Source organism: Diadema setosum, chromosome 3 (genome assembly GCF_964275005.1).
Source record: "Diadema setosum chromosome 3, eeDiaSeto1, whole genome shotgun sequence".
Taxonomy (NCBI): domain Eukaryota; kingdom Metazoa; phylum Echinodermata; class Echinoidea; order Diadematoida; family Diadematidae; genus Diadema; species Diadema setosum.
Genome location: NC_092687.1, coordinates 48342908 through 48364105, shown reverse-complemented (window position 1 = coordinate 48364105; position 21198 = coordinate 48342908). Strand labels below are relative to the sequence as shown.

The 21198-nt window shown below is 39.2% G+C and overlaps 1 protein-coding gene across 1 annotated transcript in view; it reads right to left on the bottom strand.

Annotated features, from left to right (window-relative positions):
* LOC140246948 (kinesin-like protein KIF21A) overlaps positions 1 to 21198 on the bottom strand; it is an 83428-nt gene that overhangs the window by 31466 nt on the left and 30764 nt on the right. The window contains exons 2-13 of the mRNA XM_072326264.1: positions 17637 to 17816; positions 13794 to 14019; positions 12864 to 12923; positions 11994 to 12086; positions 11286 to 11411; positions 10503 to 10685; positions 9501 to 9616; positions 8707 to 8902; positions 7359 to 7551; positions 3757 to 3829; positions 2197 to 2340; positions 119 to 244 (exon numbers count right to left, since the gene is read on the bottom strand). Coding sequence (XP_072182365.1) covers positions 119 to 244; positions 2197 to 2340; positions 3757 to 3829; positions 7359 to 7551; positions 8707 to 8902; positions 9501 to 9616; positions 10503 to 10685; positions 11286 to 11411; positions 11994 to 12086; positions 12864 to 12923; positions 13794 to 14019; positions 17637 to 17816 — 1716 coding nt within the window. The remainder of the gene's footprint in view (positions 1 to 118; positions 245 to 2196; positions 2341 to 3756; positions 3830 to 7358; positions 7552 to 8706; positions 8903 to 9500; positions 9617 to 10502; positions 10686 to 11285; positions 11412 to 11993; positions 12087 to 12863; positions 12924 to 13793; positions 14020 to 17636; positions 17817 to 21198) is intronic.

Below are 21198 nucleotides of genomic sequence, written 5' to 3'. Positions count from 1 at the left end.
CTCAAATATAACTATTGAAAGTTGGACCAGCCTTCCCACACCATTAGGTATCCTCTGGCTACTGTATCTTGAAGAAGATCTAAAACCAAGTCTGACTGATCTTGACGTGGCGACGTACCCATGAGAATGTCTTCTCTTCTCAACCTGTTTGATCTTCTCCTGCTCACTCTCTACCTGTTTCTTGGCATCAGCCAGGATGGAGGCGACTCTGGTGTCCTCATCACCATGAAACTCATTCTCAAATCTGGAGAGAGAGACAGAGACTGGGAGTCAATACCAGGAAACGAAAGCTGCATTCATGCACAGAAAATAACCGTTTCCTCATCTCGATGCAAAACTCATGTTTATTTGCTTTCAGTCACACATGCTTAACAGGACAAATTATAGTGATTTTTTTTTCTTATTTTTTATAAAAGCAAGCAGGATTTTGCACTGCGATACAGATCATAATTACATTTTTTTTTTAAGTATCCATACACGAGTATTGACAGTTTGACACCTCGAGTTTCAAACAGCATTAATTCAACCGTGTGTGAATGGTACTAAAGATTAAAAAAAGAATTATACCTTTACTTTTCAGTACCATGTGATAGTAGCTCGATTTGTGTGTTCAGCTTGCACAATCCTAACAGTTCATAATCATTTAGAAATTTACTACTATGTAACACATACAAGTAATATGAAATACTTGATGTTACATCAGCTATTCATCTTCATGCACATAACAATGTCTTCAATGCTCAACACATAAATCACTTGAATTGTTATACATATCCTGCACTCTTGGTACAGTAGCATAGAAATAGTAAGATTTCTTTGCTTTGTCATGAATATGATTCCTTTCTTAATAGGAAACAGAAACAAACAACATCTGGGACAAACAAAGAGAAGAACAGACCAACAAATGGGCACACAGACGGACGACCCATCTAGACTTAAAAACAAATATGCCACTAGCACCCTTTGGGACTACGGCACAAGACTACAGAGATCAATGCTATCATGGCCATTTTAGATAGAGGGAACACAAGTGTAACTGATTGACAAATTGTCCTTCATCAACATAAAAAGGCATTGATTATTTAGTGTCATACATAGCAGTAGCCATCATGAAAAATCATGGGCATAATGAATGACACATAGTCAGTGTTATTCATGTCTATGAAGGGCACTAAGTCAATCCGTAGCAAATCTGTAACAGATTTATTAATTTGAAGAGAAGACAACTTTTATTACATGCCCGTGCACTACATTGATATGACTTCACATAATGTTCCCTCAGGATCCAATGAGGTAAAGGCTTAACCCTATTCTAACTGGGGGGGGGGGGGTCAAATTGACCCCCCCCCCCCTCGACGTTTCGCGCCACGATTTCGCAACGCGCAAAGATTTTGTCGCGTCGTTTCATGACTTTTTTCATTGAAGTCTCCCGCATATTTTGAGACCAAATTTGCGACGTCCGGGTACACCATTTTGAAGTTACGTAATGTTTTGCATATGCATGTCAACCAAAAAACAGCTCAAATTCATGATATCGTGTGCAAATCCAATGCAAATTGTGTTTTTTGATTAAATTGATATAAATTAGATTATTTCAACTTTTAACCATTGAAATTAATCAATTCTAGTGTAGATAAGCCTGAAAAAGTGCCTGCAACAAATTTTGGCAAAAAAACAATAGAAAACAAAAGGTCGAAAAAACAATAAAATACGTAAGAAATTAACAAAACAATAAAAAACAATAGAAATTGATTTCGATTGTGCTAATTTTTTACAAGAAAATTGTTTGATGTGTCTTAAGGAATTCTGACACAAAAATTTAGCAATCCTCCAGTCTTTTTAATGGAGTTATAGGTGAAAATATGATTTCATGCACAAATTTGCATAATTAATTTATTAAAAATAGAAAGGCAATATTTTTCTATTGTATGACCATGTTATCTTGTAGTTGACATCCAGCTCTATCTTCAGGCAAAATTTCGCGGCGATCGTACGATCAGTGGCTGAGATCTGAAGGGGGGGTCAAATTGACCCCCCCCCCCCCCCCTCAGTAAAAACTTGGTCTCAAATAGCCCAGTTAGAATAGGGTTAATGTCGGACTCCTACGTTAAAGGGAAATCAAGGTTGAGGGTTTGATAAGCTGAATACAAGTCATCAAAAAATCAAATACAGACTAGACTGTCGTTCCATACTCACATGGGTGCATTGAAAATGACTGAGCTTGGTCTGAGGGGAACATGGGACGGACTCTGGGTAAGTCTTGGGGTGACTCTGACCGGTGAGTCCACTGCCTTCCTCCGTAGGGCTGAGTTCATTGACTCACTCTCAACCAGTTTGGCTCTGTGATAGGAGGGAATGAAATTATCTCATTTAATCTCACAGACTCCACTGGAGATCACAGGAAACACATGAGACAAAGAAATCAATCAATTACTATTCATTTCAACACAACTACTCCTAAGGACAATTACTCCCCAGCCACATACCAGTTAGTGATAGGCTCAGTGTAAAGATTAGGGTTTGGGTTAGATTTACAGTTAGACTTTGGATTAGGTTTAGGATTGGGTTCAGGATTAGGATTAGGGTTGAGGATCAGGGGAAGGGTCTGGGGTATTTGTCCAGGAGGTAACTGTCCCGGAACCCAATTAACATTGATAACTTGTATAGCAATGTATTCTAATGATGATGTAGTGTATTCCTGAAACATAATTGGTCAACTGCGAACATCATCCTCTCAGTGATGTCATGCACATTTTCTTTGAGTGTAAGGAAAGCAAACAGAGAACGTCAAAGGGCAGCAGTGAGCTGGGTGTGAAAGGGATGGTATAGAGTTTGTGGAGATGAGAATTGAACTTTTAACTTTTTGCGATACTACCAAGAAACCACTTACAAAGTAGTACAGACCATACCATTCTAACAGAAATTCAAAGTTTATTAAAAAAGTTGGTTTTCAAATGGCCGAGATGTCCAAAAACAAAGTAAAACAAAGCCATCATGATAAAAGGTGGGTCCAACTTTTTATTAGAATTGCACTGTTTTGGGTATCTCAGCCATTTCAAAACCAATTTTAATCTAAAAAAAAAAAAAAAAAAAAAAAAAAATTTGTTGAATTCCTCTTGGAATTACCTGCTCATTCACATTTCAAAAGAGGTTTCTCATTATCTCACCCCAAAATTTTAGAAACTTGAAGTTAGGTCTCAACCAAACCTATACGATCCCTTTAACTCTTTATGTACCACGTTCGCACGTCCGACTCAATCGACAGCGTGCCAACTTCGCATATTCTGCTAACACGCACAGACCCGCCCAAACTGATTGATAAATCTCCTAATGCCGCAGTACAATGAAAGTGTTTCTCACGCTTTTGTTCCTCTCACATACAGCTTGCATTTTATGTGGTTATTGACTATCAGGCGGTGTTCCCAACAGGATTTACGTGTAAATTCTATGTTTCTGTCACTATTTTATGTGCAAACGTTATGCCTTTACAGTTATGTAGCTACTGGTCATTCGAAAGACAAATTAAAAATAGATTTGTCATACAATTTATATCAACACAAAGCTTGACATTTGCTCTACAACTTTGCTCGCTATTATGTCAAGCTTAACAGAAATCTATAGAAGTTTAGTATAGATTGGAAAAACAGAATTCTTTCTCAAAGCATGACTACCTTGGTGTCTCAGAATAATGTGGCATACAGGGGATTTCCACCATGGTACATAAAGTGTAAAGGAGTATACATGAAGCCATTATACCTGAGATCTTCAATCTCCTTGATGTATCCAGTCATCATGGTGGTTGTCTCATCCATCTCACCATCAGCGTGTCCTGTCAGGTCAAAGGTCACAAAAATAGTTTGCAGAAGATTTCACTTATTTTTCTCTGGTTTCCACACAGAAATGTTCTCAAATAAGCTGTAGTGTGTAATGTCTGGTATAACATGAAACATTCTTCATAAAAATGTCGCTACAGCGACTGGTTATACCCCCGCCAAACAACATTTCATAAGCTTTGGTCAAAAAACTGAGGAAGTAGTTAAATCCGCAAGATATTTCCTTGATCTTCTGCCATTAATATGCCGTTACCATGGCAACGTACTTTCGGGTACTGTCGAAAAATGCGTCTTGCACATCTACAACCAAAGGCACACATCTGTACCAAGTTTCATGGAAATTGGGCAAAAACTGAGGAAGTAGTTTGCAACACAAAATTTTCCATCATTTTGGCTCATAATATATGAGCTGTTACCATGGCAACATACTTTTTGTCACTGTCAAGAAATGTGTCATGCTGACCTATATCCTAAGACAAACATTCAATATGAATTCCATGAGAATTGGAAGAACACTGATGAAGCAGTTTTGCCATGAAGCATTTTGCCCTATATTTTACCAATAACATGCCGTTACCATGGCAACGCACTTTTTTCCACTGCGGAAATATGTGTCTTGCACATCAACATATTCAGATGAACATCTGTACCTAATTTCATAAAAATTGATCAAAAACTGTGGGAGGAGTTCGCGACGCAAGATTTGTACCCATTTTTGCCCATAATATGCCGTTACCATGGCAACGTACTTTTGGGTACTGTCAAAAAATATGTCTTGCACATCTACAACCCAAGGCACACATCTGTGCCAAGTTTTATGGGAATCGGTTGAAAACTGAGGAAGTAGTTCGCGACGCAAGATTTGCAACGGACCGACCGCCCGACCGCCCGACCGACCGCCCGACCGACCGCCCGACCGACCGCCCGACCGCCCGACCGCCCGACCGTCCGCTGATTCCTATATACCCCCTTCAAACTTCGTTTGGCGGGGGTATAAATATGAGTAGGTAAATACATACAGGTTTTTAAAAGCAGGAATACCATGCGGTCGTGATTTGGCAAAAAGGTGTATGTCTGCCGTTTTACAGCGACTACAAAGCCGAGAAAATCGACTTTAAAGTTTTGGCAGTTTCCTTGACCGTAGAAGCCACCTAAACTGTGCAACGTTCAGGGATTCAATTCCATGATTTAGTATACACTTCAAATTTCATTTCCTGATAATTTTCTTGCATCTAACTTTAAAGAATACTTCAGAATTAGCACTTTTAGCATGTTTAGAGACATACACCTTTTTGCCAAATCACGTTTACAGGGACTGCGACCCACGCTATTTTGGCAAAAAGGTGTATCTTCACATACACCGTAAGAAATCATGCATTTAACTTGGCAAAAAGGTGTATGTATAGAGATACACCTTTTTGCCAAATCACGTTTACAGGGACTGCGACCCACGCTATTTCGGCAAAAAGGTGTATCTTCACATACACCGTAAGAAATCATGCATTTAACTTGGCAAAAAGGTGTATGTATAGAGATACACCTTTTTGCCAAATCACGTTTACAGGGACTGCAACCAACGCTATTTTGGCAAAAGGGTGTATCTTCTCATGCACCGTGAGAAATCGTGCATTTAACTTGGCAAAAAGGTGTATGTATAGAGATACATCGTTTTGCCAAATTAAACGATAACAAAATATACCAGAGATTTTGTAGGGAGAAGGGTGTATGTGCATGAGACCATTTCTAATCAAATGTTAACTCTTGACAATCTTTACTTCATTATTACAAAAAGATTTAAAAAATAACAATAAAGAAAAATATCAATATGCACAACTTGTTCATCAAACATAGAAAAATGTGCGCAAATTACAACTCACCCTAGAGTCTGAATATTAACAAAACATGGTCTCATGGATATGCATGGTTAAGGATTACAGCTGAAGAATTTTTCTTCTTCCTTCTCCTCCCTTTTTTCAAAAACTTCTACATCCAATGAGATGATTCATTATATTTCTAGCTTTGTGCCCCTTTTTTTCGACAAAAGGTTCGTTTGTTTTCTCTGCTGAATGCTTTAGCAAAAAAAAAAAAGGCAGTTGTTTGCACATCATGTATCTATTCTTAAAAACGCAGTTATCATGTTGCTCCCAATTTTTGCAATAAATTCAATAAATGTGAAAATTCAGGTAGGATCATTTAACTGTTTGCATCCACTGAGCACTTTGAGCAGTACATCCAAGTATCATTTCCAAAGACAGGGACACATCTTTCTATAGACCTTTGTGCGTAACTGCCACTAAATGTCTGTTAGGTAACAGCCCCATACGCATAGCGTAATGGGTAGCCGATCTTACAGTCACACAGCACACCATTACATTATGTACAGGCTTCTACATGCACTGCACAGCACGGACAGTGCAGGGATCAATGTCATTTTGAAGCGTGGAGAACTCTCATCCCACAGCCACACTTGCCGGAAAAGCTGTCATTTCAACAGAAATGCTAGATTTTACGAATCTGCGCATCTAATGGCATAGAAGTGGCCATAGAAGTCTAGGACAAACGTTAGATTTGAACTTCTAGATATTAGGTTCTATCTACTCACCGACTAGCAACAAGGAGAAACTTCTGCAGTACAACGGGCTGCCAGTTTGAGTCAGGAGCATGGCCCGCCACCGCACCGACCGGTGAAACGGTACACATACATGCCAGCAGCACGTATAACAGAGTATATAATATACACAGAGTATAAAAGATACACCTTTCTGCCTTATCATACTTCGCAACTATAATTCATGATTCATTCGGCAGATGGGTGTATCTAAAGATACACCTATCTGCCAAATCTTTAAGCTCTCCCCAGCGTGCACGGTTAGAGGTGTATCTAGAGATACACCCTTTTGCCAAATCATGTAGATCTCTATCCTGGTACGTCGTTGTACGTCAAGGGTGTATGTAAAGATACACCCTTTTGCCTAATCAAAAGCAGGAAAATTGATAAAATAATACAGAGATAGCCCCAAGTATCTCGGAAACAAAGGATCGATGACTTACGAAAGTTGGTCACATGAAAATTTCGGCATCGAAAACCCCCCAAATGGTAAAAACCAAAAACATGATATTTTTCAGACATACACCTTTTTGCCAAATCACGACCGCATGGTTTAGTTCTTTCGTATTGTGAGACTATCTTCAGCGCTCACAGAAACCAAATGATGCAAAAGAGCTTTTCAAAGCATTGAGCTTTACCAAATTCAACACAAGGTGCCATGATGACAATAATAGTACTGACTGAAATCTGATAACATTTGCCCTTAGAGAAAGAGGCACATAATGATTATTGTGAAGATAAACTTGTCTCTAAAGATTACTGTTATATAAAAAGATGCAATCAAACAAAAGTCAGATAATCAAACTTAAGTCAGGTATCAGCCAATCAGAATTGAGTATTTAGAGACTTATATTTGATATTCTAACTTGTGTTTGATATCAACTGCAATAATGTCATGATTACACAGTAGCTCTCACCTGGAGAAGCCGACATGCCAAACCTGGCCTGTTCAGCCACCAGTAAAGCAATCCTAGCTGTCAATCCATCTATAGTCTCCTGTAGAGCCTTGATCCTTTCTCTCAGGTTGGTGTTTTCTACTTGAAGCATTGTGTTCTCATGGAACAGGTCGTTGATCTCCTCCACTCCATCAGAGTTCATTGACCTCTTACCCTGTATCATCATACATCCATAGATTGATGAAACACATACACATGGTTATTGTATGAACGAAGGGAATTCTACCCTTTTGCATTTTTGGTGGAGAGACATTCAGTGTGGTTGTAGTTATTTTGTTTTTACTGTTATTCTCTGTTAATAAGATCAGGTGCATGAACTGTTCAACATTCAACCACTGCCACAGACTGGCCTCAGCTTAGTAGTAGTACCACTGCCCAGTAGGCAGTAGGTTACACAGGTTCAAATCCCAGGTTTGTTCCTTCTTTTTGACTTGGTTTTCAAAATAATACAGATCGGGCACCCAATCTTATCTATGGAGAGTAGTCAGTAAAAAGAAACCTTCCATAAACTTTCTTTTATAATCTTTCTGGAATATTTCTTTTCCAAAATCAAACTCAGTGTTATGTGATATGGAATAAATCTTCCCTGTTTAGACAACTTCTAAGACAGTCGGTGATACACCACACAACTTACACCATACCAACCTTACACAACATTCACCTTACACCACCTCCACCTAAGTCTCATCCACTATACACCCCACTCACATTACGCCAAAAGTACTTTACACCACACCAATCTTACACCCTACTCACATTACACCAAAAGTACTTTACACCACACCAATCTTACACCCCACTCATATTACACCACAGATACTTATGTAACACCACACTAACCTTACACCACACCAACCCTACACCCTAATCCCTCATCACCTCACCTTTCATCCTCTGCCAAAGATTCCTGTACAACAAGAGAGACTTAACACAGATACATACAGTTGTCATGTAGGACTAGGAGGTATCACCTTGAATACATGTAACACCAGACAATCCTTCAGTCATAAAAAGGGGTGAAATGGTTGAGTCACACTGATCGATGTTACCAACCTCAAGCTGCATATTCCAAGGAACACAGAGATTTAAAGCTAATAATAGTGGTCATCATGGCATTATGTGCATAGCTGCACAAAGTAAGATAATTATAGGAATACTTTTAAAAAGTCACTGTAAATATACCACACCAGACCTGCCATATAGTACAACTATACACCCAATGGTGGATTGTACTTGAAGAAGAAGAAGAAGAAGAAGAAGAAGAAGAAGAAGAAGAAGAAGAAGAAGAAGAAGAAGAGTAAGAACTGACCTGTTTGTAGTCGTTGAGTTCATCTTGCAGTCTCTTTATTTCAGCCCTGAGGACAGCCAGCTGACGACTGGTCTTATCCTGGTTAGCTACCACAACATTCTTGATATTCCTGGCTCTATTAGCGTAGCGTAGGGTGTTTAGGGTCTCCATAAAGTCTGGGTCGGAGGGACTCACACAGGCTATCATTAAAGTTCGGCTGAAGAAAACAAATATTAGAGATGGCATATTATTACCACTCATTTAATCTAACCATTGATTGCATCTAACAATTGATAGCATTGAGAGAATATTACCAATGAAAACATCTCACCATTGATAGAAAATTACCAGTGATGGAATATTACTATTGATAATATCTTACCATTGGAGCATTTTAGCACTGTTGGAACATTACCATTGATAGCATACAGTATTACCAGTTATAGGACATTACCACTGAGAGCATCTTACCATTGATAAGATATTACCAATGATAGCATCTTACCATTGATAGAACATTACCATTGATAACACCTTACCAATGCTACTCATATGGCAAAGTTTTATGCCGGTACTGATTTACTGTCAAGAACCCCAATCCCACACCCCTCACCATTCATAACATCTTACTATTAAATCATAGCATCTTCCCATTGATAATCATACAGCAAAGTTTTATGTCAAACTGCCAAAAAATCCCAATCCCACACCTGTCACCATTCATAACATCTTACTATTAAATCATAGGATTTTACCATTGACAATCATACAACAAAGTTTTTTTTGTCAAGAATCCCAATCCCACTCCTCCTTACCTGTTTCCACCCAGTGAATCTTGAAGGAGACGAGTCAGTTTAGAATCTCGGTATGGAACGTGAGAAGATTTTTTGGCTGGGTCTCCTAAAGCACTGATCACGTTCCCCAAGGCAAGCTGTGAGAAACAGAACCCAGTGTTTGAATTCAATTCATACATATTTATTCAGTAATAAAATTAATTGGATAAAAAATGTTTACAAAATGTAGCAGGTACAGTTCAAAAAAAGGCAGAGGCTTGTTAAAATAGAATTTACCCTTGAAAACAAATCATACACATACAGCCAGATTGCAATTTAAACATTAAAATACCAAATGATAAAAGTTACCAACAATATAAAAGGAGCACAGAAAGAATAAAACATATTGAAACAGGCACGAAATTAAAATTAACTTTAGTTACTGATAACATCAAAGGAGCATGGAAAGAATAAAGCATACTAAGATTGGGCGTAAAACAAATAACAAACACATGAAACAAAATATCTGTAAGAATGATTGCAACTTGGTTCAAAACAGGATGTGAAAGTCATAAAGCTTTTATGACACCTGGAAACTCAAATTCTATCAAGTAAAAGATACATGGAACTTACAACATATTATGTGATATTGTTAATTCTACAATGCTCTGAGAATACAAAAAAAAAAGAAACTTTTCCCTGTGTATCTAGTCGTCTCCTCCTCCTCCTCCTTCTTCTTTTATGGCAGTGTGCCTGGTTGATACTTTTTGCTGACTATTGCTAGTCACCTGGGGCAAACCACGAGGGTTCTCATCATTTGCCTGTTTTCTGGCATAGGGATGTGGGTGTGTATCTAGTGATGTAGCAGGATAATTATGGAGATCAAATATACCCCAGTATTCCATTCATTACTCAACCCCTAACCTGTTGTGCAGACCTCTACAGTTTACCCCTGTGACCTAGTCTACTCACCAAGCCACAGTTTATTGAAATGCCTTCCATCACAAACCCCTACAGTTTACACCTGTGACCTAGTCTACTCACCAGCCCACAGTTTATTGAAATGCCTTCCTTGGCCCTGTCCCCAGTGGCTCCCGTTCTCTTCAATCTCTCCGAGCCAGCGAGATCCACAAAGTGGAATTTAGCCGTCAGCGTTTCAAACTCATGCATGGCTTCACCGTCCGTTGCCTTCTCCACCACCTTCTCCTCCCCCTCACCATCGTTGGACTGAAAGAATCAAACACATCACTCAGAATGAGGCACTACGATGGAGTCAATAGACAACACTCAATGTTGTGCACTGCATGAACATGGGACACCATGACAATGAAAATTATGATACAATGCATCTATATTGCAACATCTCTCCAGTAAAACTATTCCAAGGCAAATTAAGAAGTAGGAGGATATATAGAGAGAAAAAAATGTAATAAACTGCAGACAATTACAAACTTGTGTCAGTTTATACATACTGCATGCTTTTGTGGAAAGGATTGCTTTCAGGTTAGCTTGAACACTAGATATTAGATATTAACAGGGAACTAATTCAACAAACATGGTGAAACAGCTTGGAAGACTCAGTCTGTAAATGAAGGATTACAATGCCAATCAAAATCAATGGTGAGTTTAGTACTTTTTCTTTACTCTGTAGCTAGATAACTATGTAGAGAACATGATCATAACTTGTGTTTGAACTTGATTCATAAGCCTAGACCACTGCCACGTAATGAAGTGCAAATTATCAAGGCCTCCTGAGGCATACATGTAGCTCAGACTATCCCCAAGTCTACCATGACACCACAGGGGGTACTGTTTAGAAGCTGTTACCATGGTAATTAATCTCTGCTGCTTGATGTGTAGAGTAAATATTGCATGTGAACGGGAGCTTTGTGAGTTCATCTTGGTGCTGGCTGTAGTCCTTGACAAGGCCCCAGCCTGTAGGGCCTGGAGAGTCTGATGGAAGGAAGACAAGACATGGAATTGGTATGTCAGGCAAGCCTTTCATAAAGAGATTTGCATACATACATTAACAGCTTAAAGGGGAATTCCCCCACATACACTGTATGTTGATTGAGTAAAGATAAGACACTTTTCATCACATTGCATGGCACTGATTAAGACTCTGTTGTTATACGTAAAATTGAAATACAATTTCTGACAAAGTCTAAGTAGTTTGAAGTCATATTCTGTCCGAATCAAACTAGTGCAATATTACATGTACTTTCCATCAGACATCTGTAACTGATATCAGTCTTTATGTCAACTTTGTTACATGCCGAACACTCAATGATATCACTTACACATAATGCATTGGGCAAGGGTAACAGAAGCTGTGTATCACATTTACCCATTGAAGACAAGTCCCAAGAATATTCGGGCAGGTGTCTATGGGAAATGCGTGTTACAGCAAAATCAGTCCATCCTCAACAGGTTAAATTAAGAGCTAATACAGCAGCCTGACTGCTAGACAAGTCATACCACAGTCTCCATCTATCTCTCTCTCTCTCTCTTCCTCTGACCACGCCCACTTCTTACCTCTTGCTCTGATGTCACAGTTCTGGTTGTCACGCCTACGACATAGATCCCTCCCCCTGCATCTTCATGAATTTTGATGTGAGATTTCTTGCTCTGTGATTGGAGGAAATAAGAAAGAGTTACCTAGTCAGCAGTCCGCTCTGTTTGAAATTATATCAAAGGGGGGGGGGGAGGGGAGTTTCATAAAAATGTTCTTACTTAAAGTTTCGAACGACTTAAGAACGACTCTAAGACGTTCTGATGTGCTATACTTATCAGAATTTCAATAATTCAGCAGAAGAACTGATCACCAGTCATTCTCAAGTCGTTCATAACTTTAAGAACAGCTTTATGAAACACCCCCCTGGTGGACTACCACAGGCTATTGCATATGATGTTGGTTTATTATAGCTGGCCATTCGTCAAATTATTTCACAAGACTGTATTAAAAGGCCAATCAATGTTATACTGAGAAACACGACCAATGTAGTGTATGAAATGATTGCTACTTCCTATCCATTTTCATCACATTTGTTGAATCAACTCTTTGCACAATAAACTTTGGAAACCACCATACATTGTATTTCATACTAAAGGTGAAATCACAATCACCAGCTATTGTATAGGAAGAAGACAGAGCTTTGTCATTCAGTGGTAGACATCCTGTTTTTCTAGTATGACCTGCAGAAAGTAAAATATCAATATTTTGTGATTGTTTTTGTTTCACTATAGACCATCAGAAATTCCTCATTACAAGTGTCAGAATGATTGTATTTTTTGCTTAAAAGAAGCCATGAGAGCATAGACTGCAATGATTTGGCACACATTCTGGTTCACACAAACTATTAAAAGATCAAATATTCACAGAAATCAGCAATCCTTCTGACTTACCCGACTGGACTCCAGGTCCCTAGCTGTGTCAAACAGGTCCAGGATCTCCTCATTGTACAGCTACAGTTAGAGGGAGGGATGGAATTGAAATAGGTTGGAAAAGGGAACATTACAGCAAAACCAGGCATGGTCGGGTTCAATCATGATGTTGACTTCTTCATGAAATAACTAGGAAGTTTCAAGCCTTTGGAATGAATTATATCAGATGTAATTTCTTTGAAATTACCCTGCCCATCAGGGTGGTCCACAACTCGAGATTTGAACATGCAGCAAGCTCAGAATGTGAAAATATTGCAGAAATTGTGTTGTACATTGAGCGCACATCAGGCACACACAGTAAGCAATATTTCGCAGCCTATTTCTCTTTGTGCTGCTTACATTCAATGTTCTCTCTCATGTTTCGCACACAAATATGTAAGTGCCAGGTACTTGTAGTTTGATGTTTCTTGTGTTTTGCACATGTTTTTCACATGAACCTTGAATACAGTTTATTTTGAGCTTGTTGCAAATTCTTGAGGATGTTGCACGACATGTTGCTGGCTTTTGAGGATGTTGCACAAGAGTTGAGCATGTTGCAATAACATGCTGAAACCCCTTGTGGACCACCCTGTTAGTCACAGAGAAGGAAAACCTCTGAACTACACGGATAATAACAAGATATTGGGCATGAATTTATAGCTGACGTGCAAACACTGATGACAGACAGAAATACTGTAATTTCAATCTCCGATGCGTCCATCCCAGTGGCAGATCCAGAAGGGATGCACCAGGCGCACGCCCCTCTTTACTTTTGGTCAAAACAAAGAAATGAAAAGAAAAAAATGAAGGGTGCAAGCGCTCCCCTTTAATTTCGTAAAGGTGCCTCCCCTTTACTGAATTCCTGGATCCGCCCCTACTGTACATCCCATGGTGGTAGTAGACTATACTCACCTCCATGAACTCTGCATAGATCTTGAACTCTGGTGGTGGTTCACTCTTGGTAGCAGCCAGACTCCGCCTCTCCTCGATACCAGTAAACAGGTGTCTCACAGCCCTAGGGATGATCCCCTTCTGGTCCTCAGTGATTCCAGGCTCAAACCCAGTCCCCATGGAGTATGTCTTACCAGCCCCTGTCTGGCCATAGGCAAACACTGTGGCATTGTATCCTTCAAAACACCTGGATGAGAAGACAATCAAAATGTTATGACCTATACCCTTCAGAACACTTGGATGAGAAGACCATCAAAATGTTATGACCTATACCCTTCAAAACACCTGGATGAGAAGACCATCATAAATATTACTGTTATGACCTACTACTGTAATACCCTTCTACACAGCTGGACAAGAAGACTATCATGAATACCAATGCTGAAAACAAAGTGAGGGGAAAAAAGCATTTTGAGAAGAATTGTGGCATTTCTGCAATTTTGAGAAGTTTGATATAGAAAACTATCAAAATGTCACCTAATGAGATAAAATACTTGGCATACTTCACAGAGAGAAGAATTAAACCATACAAACATTTCAATGTAAATAATGTATCGCAAAATAATGTGTAAGGTTGTTTGAAGGTCAAACTTCAATTCTTTGGCATAAACACCTTTGAGAGATTATAAACAGAAATGGATCCATTGCAATTTAATGGGGTCATTACATTATTTTGATTTATTACCTCATTACAACATTTACATTCCCAAATGGACCCATTAGTCTGTGAAATATTTCCACAGCATTCGAGGAAAAGGGAAATCTAAAAAGGAATACCTAAATTCCTAGCTCCAAAGTAAACTTGTACTTTGACCTGACATTTCCTCACTGCAATCCTGTTAATATGAAATGTCATCTTGTGTAACAGTGTAGAGAAAGGAAGACTTGGAAAACAGCTTTGCTCTCTCTTGATCGGTGCAGTTTGTACATTGTATACACTTTGTAGGACACTGACTTCTAAAGGGCATTAAAGACTAATTTTATTCTTCAAACTATAGGCATCTTATTTATGCAACACTCACATAAAAGACATCACGTTTTTGCATCGCGATGCAAATGTATCTGCCACCATTCACACATATAGCACAGCACAAATTGTTACCTTAGTTTAGAAAATCAAGCGGGACTAAATTTTGCACTATGATGTGGATCACATTCATTGAACATTTATTTGTGTCCATGCACACCCTACTGAGGTTGCAAAATTGATTTTCAAAACTTGTTAATTTGATGTGCATGTGAATGCAGCCACTGTGCTGAGATTCAAGCTCTATTTGTTTTGTTATATGTGTTTTTCTTTAGCTGTGTTCACACGATGTCTGGCTACACCTTACTGGGTGGTGACGGTGCACAATGAAAGTCTCATCAGTAGTATTAATTCCCATCATGTGTAGACTGAACTGGTTGAGAAGGAGAGTGTTGGTATAAGGTGTGACCGTGAACAAGAAAACTTGACATCATACAATTTTAGCCAACTCTTGATGCTGTAAATTGCACAATGCTGAAGGCAGGGATACCAACCTTGTTTCAAAAACAACACTCCAGTATTCTACTAGAAATGTCGCTTTGGCGACTGGTATGCCTCCGCCATAATGCATGATTTTCCCAATAGGTCTAGATAGTACATGTGGACAATGTGTGATTACATTTTCACAAAATTGGCAAAATAATGAAATGACAAGTTTGTCACAAATGTGTTGAATGTTCACCTTCCTTGACCTAGGTTTAATTGGATGAATAGGAGAGCATGTATCTAGGGATTTAAGGACTTTAACTCGACTTTGATCCATTCATACATTTAGGCATTGAGTAATTTTCAAGGTACAGGTGTGGAGAAAAAGTGCAATTTCCGAATTGAATAGTAAATTGTTACCATTTTCATCTGGCCCTTGACCTTAAAATTCATAAGATAATCACTTTCAGGTAGAACATGCATAATATGTACTAAGTTTCAAGATAACTTGAGCCACTTCCGAGATATGGAGGAAAAAGTTAGTTCAGCACTTTCACTTGATCTTTGACCTTTTGACCTTTGAGGCAAAAAAAGAAGAAAAAAAAACTTTCCAGAGAATTTCGATTAGGTTACACATGTATGCATACACCAAGTGTAAAAAAAAAAAAAAATAAATAACCCTGCTGGCATTGCATGATAGGAGGGAAATAGTAAAATTTTGAAGTGTTGCACTTGACCTTTGACCCCATGAACCCTACATTCTCTAGATAATCACATCCAGTCAGTATATGTATATACTATGTTCCATGAAGATACCTTGAACAATTTTCCAAGGTATGGATAAAAAAAAGAAGTTTTAATATTTTTACTTGACCTTTTGACCTTTGACCTTTGACCTCATGACCCAAACTTTCACCAATGAATCTTAATTGGGTAATACATGTATACACTAAGTTTCAAGAAAATATCTTCAGGCATTCAATAGATATGGTGGAAATGGTGAAATTTTATGTATTTGACCCTGACCTTTTGACCTTTGACCTTTGACCTCATGACCCAAACTTTCACCAGAGAATCTTAATTGGGTAATACATGTATACACTAAGTTTCAAGAAAATATCTTCAGGCTTTCAATAGATATGGTGGAAATAGTGAAATTTTATGTATTTGACCTTGACCTTTTGACCTTTGACCTTGAGCATGTGCACCCAGAAGTTGATAGGCACAACTTCATCCCCTAATCCCCTAAAGAGCTAGAAAGCTAATTTTTTCTTTTCATGGGGGAAAAAAAACAACAACTGTATTTTCACTTTTCCTTCAACAGTAGAATTCCTTCCACAGACCAGGGAGGTGTAAGAAAAGGAAAGACAACTCTTCGTTAATTCATGCAAACACATGTTTGGGTTCAAAGCATTACAATGGGATGTCTAGCATTCCAGTATACGCTTTGAAGTCATGCTCTGCACCGCTCTAGTTGCAAGGTGAAGTTTGAAGACGAAGAACGCATTTCACCTTTCGTTGAATTACAAGCTTAAAATTCTAAATGAAATACCTGAATTGATTAAGAGTAGTTTAGGAAAGAATTCAATATTATAAACATATAAATCCAGTTTCTTCGTAATGCACAAATCGAAGTGAAATGAAAATTAGGCCCTCTTAAAAACCTAATATTTTTCTATAATGCGCACATTTCCGCATGTTAGTTTTCTATCCTTTAATCTGGGATATTTTGATCTTTCAAATAAAGTACTCCGCTAAAGCGTGCTCCAGCGTGCTTTTAAAATATTTGCTGTTAAAATTGTCAGTTTTACACTGAATTTTGATTCGCTGCTCCAATTCAAGATACACAAATTCATTGTTGCCATCACATTGAAAGAGAGAGAGCGAAATGCAGTAGGGGCAAGTATTTCTAGATGTGAGAGCGCTAGTCCCGATTATTGATGCTCTCTTTTGTCAAAGCACCTAATTTCTACCTGTAGTTAAGCGCATTTAACTTCTCGGCGGTGCCGCGCATCCTTCAAAGGAGGGCAGGAGTTGTCTCTCCTTTTCTTTAATACACCTCCCTGCACAGACTGTATATGTGTACAAAGTACATTTGGATAGTGTACAGATTTTGGGATAAATAGTATTTTCTATGAAACTTGCAACATTTTGGCCAAAAAAAAAAACCCACAGCATATGTATACTGCACATGCATGGCAACAGTTGGCATCTCTGCGTCAATACAGGGTACACATGAACGTCTACATGCACGGTGTACTGTGGTCAATAGGTTCTTGTGATAGAACACTCGTTAACTAATTGACTCCCACACACACTGCTGCACCTGTTGGGTTGGTATAAAAGCTCACCCTTCAATGAGTGGATGTACTGTCTTCTGGTAGAGGAATTCCTGGCGACTGTCCATGTCAAAGACATAGTCATAGGTGAACATACGGTCAGGGCCCAAAGTGACCTGTGGCTCGTCGGGGTCAACGGCCGTACACACTCGGCAGGAGTCGATCTTCTCTCTGGCCAGCTGAGGCCGGATCCTACAGATATGGACAAAGAATATGATAAGTGACCAGCGATACGGAAAGAGTGGTTCAGGAGCCAATGACATGATACACACAGATGATGGGCTGAATATAGAGTTTGATATTAAACAGAGGTTAATATACTGAAGAGAGTCATAGGAGATTATTGTACATTGTATGCAATGTAGGGTCATACAGATACAACTGTAGTACAATTCACAGGGTTCATAGTGTTGAACACGCTTTACGGTCATAGGGGTAAAATGTAGTAGTGTACATACAGGGGTCATGAAGGTTTACTGTATGGCCCGAATTCACGAAGGTGGTACAACTGAAACCATGGTTTGAACCATGGACAATTTGTATGGAGCGCCAAGTGTCGCATGGCCTATTTTGTTACGAAATCAGTCATTTCATTGACGAAATTAATTGGTTCTTTTGTTAACGAAATGGTCATTTCGTCGACAAAATTACTGATTTTGTATCAAAAATAGGCCATGTGACACTTGGCCCTCCATACAAATTGTCCATGATTTAAACCATGGTTTCAATTGTACCACCTTTCGTAAATTTGGGCCTACCATGGGTCTGACTGGTGAACATAGACCCCGTTTACAGTGCGGGGCCGGGCTCGGCTGCGGCTTGGCCGCGGCCGAGCCCTGCCTCAATTGCGCGGCCGAGCCTCTCAATTTTGTCCGTTTACACTGCTGGGCTCGGCCGCGCTTTTAACTCAAACCTTTTAATATTTTGTCGTAGTGCCGCTCTGCTTGTAAACAAACGCAATTTGGTATATTCTGGTTTTCAGACCCTTTGCCAACTGGATTCCGTGGCGACGAAGTCGCCGTTCGGGCAAAGGCCTTTGCCGAAGGAAAAATCCTTTACAGGACAAAACCACCTTAAACTATACTAATTTTCCACGTTGAGGGGGTTAATATCGTGAACAGCGAAATAGTATGGGCAGAGGGTCTGGAAGCCAGACTAAATTTGGCCCAGTTTGCGTTTACACCAAGAAAAGGCCGCGGCTCGGCCGCGGCCGAGACCACCTCCAGAGCGAGGCCAAATGCGAGGCCAATTTTGGCCTCGCATTTGGCCTTTTGCGCGTTTACACTGAAGCGGGGCTGGGCTCGGCCGCGGCTCGCACTGTAAACAGGGTCATACATCACAGGGGGGAACAAGCAATGAAAAGGGGGTCATAAAGGTATACAGGCAACACACTGTATGGGGTATAGAAAGAGATACGTACATTGTAATTTTGATGAATTGACACCATATAATTTGGTGATACATGTACATGTGCCAGAACTGTACAGACTGGCCCACAGGACCTTCTCCACTTAATCATTTACACCAAGACTTTTCCACTTGTTCTATTTAACCCGTTGAAGACTGGTACATGTAGTCTCAAGTACAAAGTTACTCAGGCAGGTGTCTACGGGAAATATGTGACATACATGTACCAATGTAACATACATGTTGCAAAGTCAGCTTGCGCTCAATGGAATTGTAAATGCAGCTGGCAGTTATAACCAGACTATAATATGAATTTGAAGGGCATGATACTGTTAACCTTTGTATAAAAGAAAGACCTGATACAGTATCTAACAATGCCTTCATTGAGTTAATGTAAAAACATTAATTCAGATCTGTATCGCAAAGTGTGTAAATGTCTGTGAGATGGGTGGGATGTTAAACAGGGCTGCACACTACACCCATTTTTTCTACTGGTCCGACCCATTTGTCGGACCAGTACACTATTAGGTACCGCCCCCCCCCCCCCCCCCCATTTTCTACTGGTCCATTCCTGAAAAAGAACTGGTCCAGTGCCAGTGTGCGGCATTCTCTGAACCAATCTCATTTTACTGTGTCAACTCTACACAATGTAGTATGGTGTCTCTAATGACTCTATGGTCTACAGGTATCAACACATCTTGTCTTCATTGTGAGGCAGTGTACACAAGAGATTAGCTGAGGTTGACACAACCAAGAATGCTTGGAGATTGTCTACTAAGTGTCAACTAATGGATGAATTCACATCAGAAGTACTGTGTGGTGTTCAAACACCATATTAACCCATTGATGACAGGCTGATCTTGCTACAACACGCATTTCCCACAGACACCTGCCCGACTATACTCCTTCAATACTCTATACTTTAACCTGTTAAACACCATTCTCATTGGCAAAATACAAGTACCATGGTGATAGTATGTACATCTAGATACATTGTACATTGTAGTGTACCATGGTTAAATTCACTGAGTATTGTTCTCATTCACAAAATATCATGTGGAATAATTTCTGGTACAAATACAGTACTGTGTGTGTACAACATTGTGTACATGCACACCATACATCCAGCAGGAAGAGACACAAAGTGTGTTGAGTCACATAAGAAATGTCATGCACATTGCTGTAAAATTGGTGTGGTATTTCTAGACATGATTCATACTTGACTTTATATTCCATTAATATATTGAGTGTGAAATACCATCCTGATTATTGCAAAATTTCTCAATTCATTGCGCCCTTAACTTGTATGTTCACATTTCAAAATACTGCTCAAAATACTATGCTGTAAAACACAATATTTTCGCTGCATGAAATTTTCACAAATTGAAGCCAACTGCCTTTTCCAGGGCATGAAATTTTAGAGAGTTGCTTCTAACATTCAACATGTATAGTGTAGACAAAAACTTTCTCAGGCATTTTCATTTTGCGAATCTTGGCTCTTGCAGAATTCATCACAACACTTCATCATCAATGTGAATGCACCCTTTAAACCAATTGAAGGGAGATAAAAATAGAATCTTGAGCCTTTCTCAAGATGAAGCATGCCCCTCTTCTAATCCTAGTGTTCAATCTCATTCATTCCTTACAATTTAAATGAGATTAAATGGAGAGAATTCTACCCGACAATGGAAGAAATGCAATGTGCATCAGTAGACATGTGGGCTCAGACACTTGTACTCACAGTAAATCTCTGCCTACAGTGTATATCATGTGGATAGACAGCCCTGCTGAATCTTGAAATCAGCTCCATACACAAAATGCATGCAGAGACAAGAGCCTGGGAATAATTTTCATGGTATCGCATACAAATGCTGTAGTGCTCAATTTGTTATTGATGCATTTTGGATGCAAGAAAATATAGAGTCGTATGTTCCATTTTGTTCAAAATATCTGCATTTCAACTTTAAAGGGACTATACAGTACTGGTTGAGGTGAGGATTCAGGATTCATGATCTCCGAAACCTTTTATGAAATTGTATGAAGGAGCATGTAATTTCAAGAGGGATTCAACATTTGATGAAAATTGGCCTTGAAATGGCTGAGATATAATAAAAAAAAGCAATCCTAATAAAATTGACAGGCCACGACTTTTACTAGGATCTCTTTG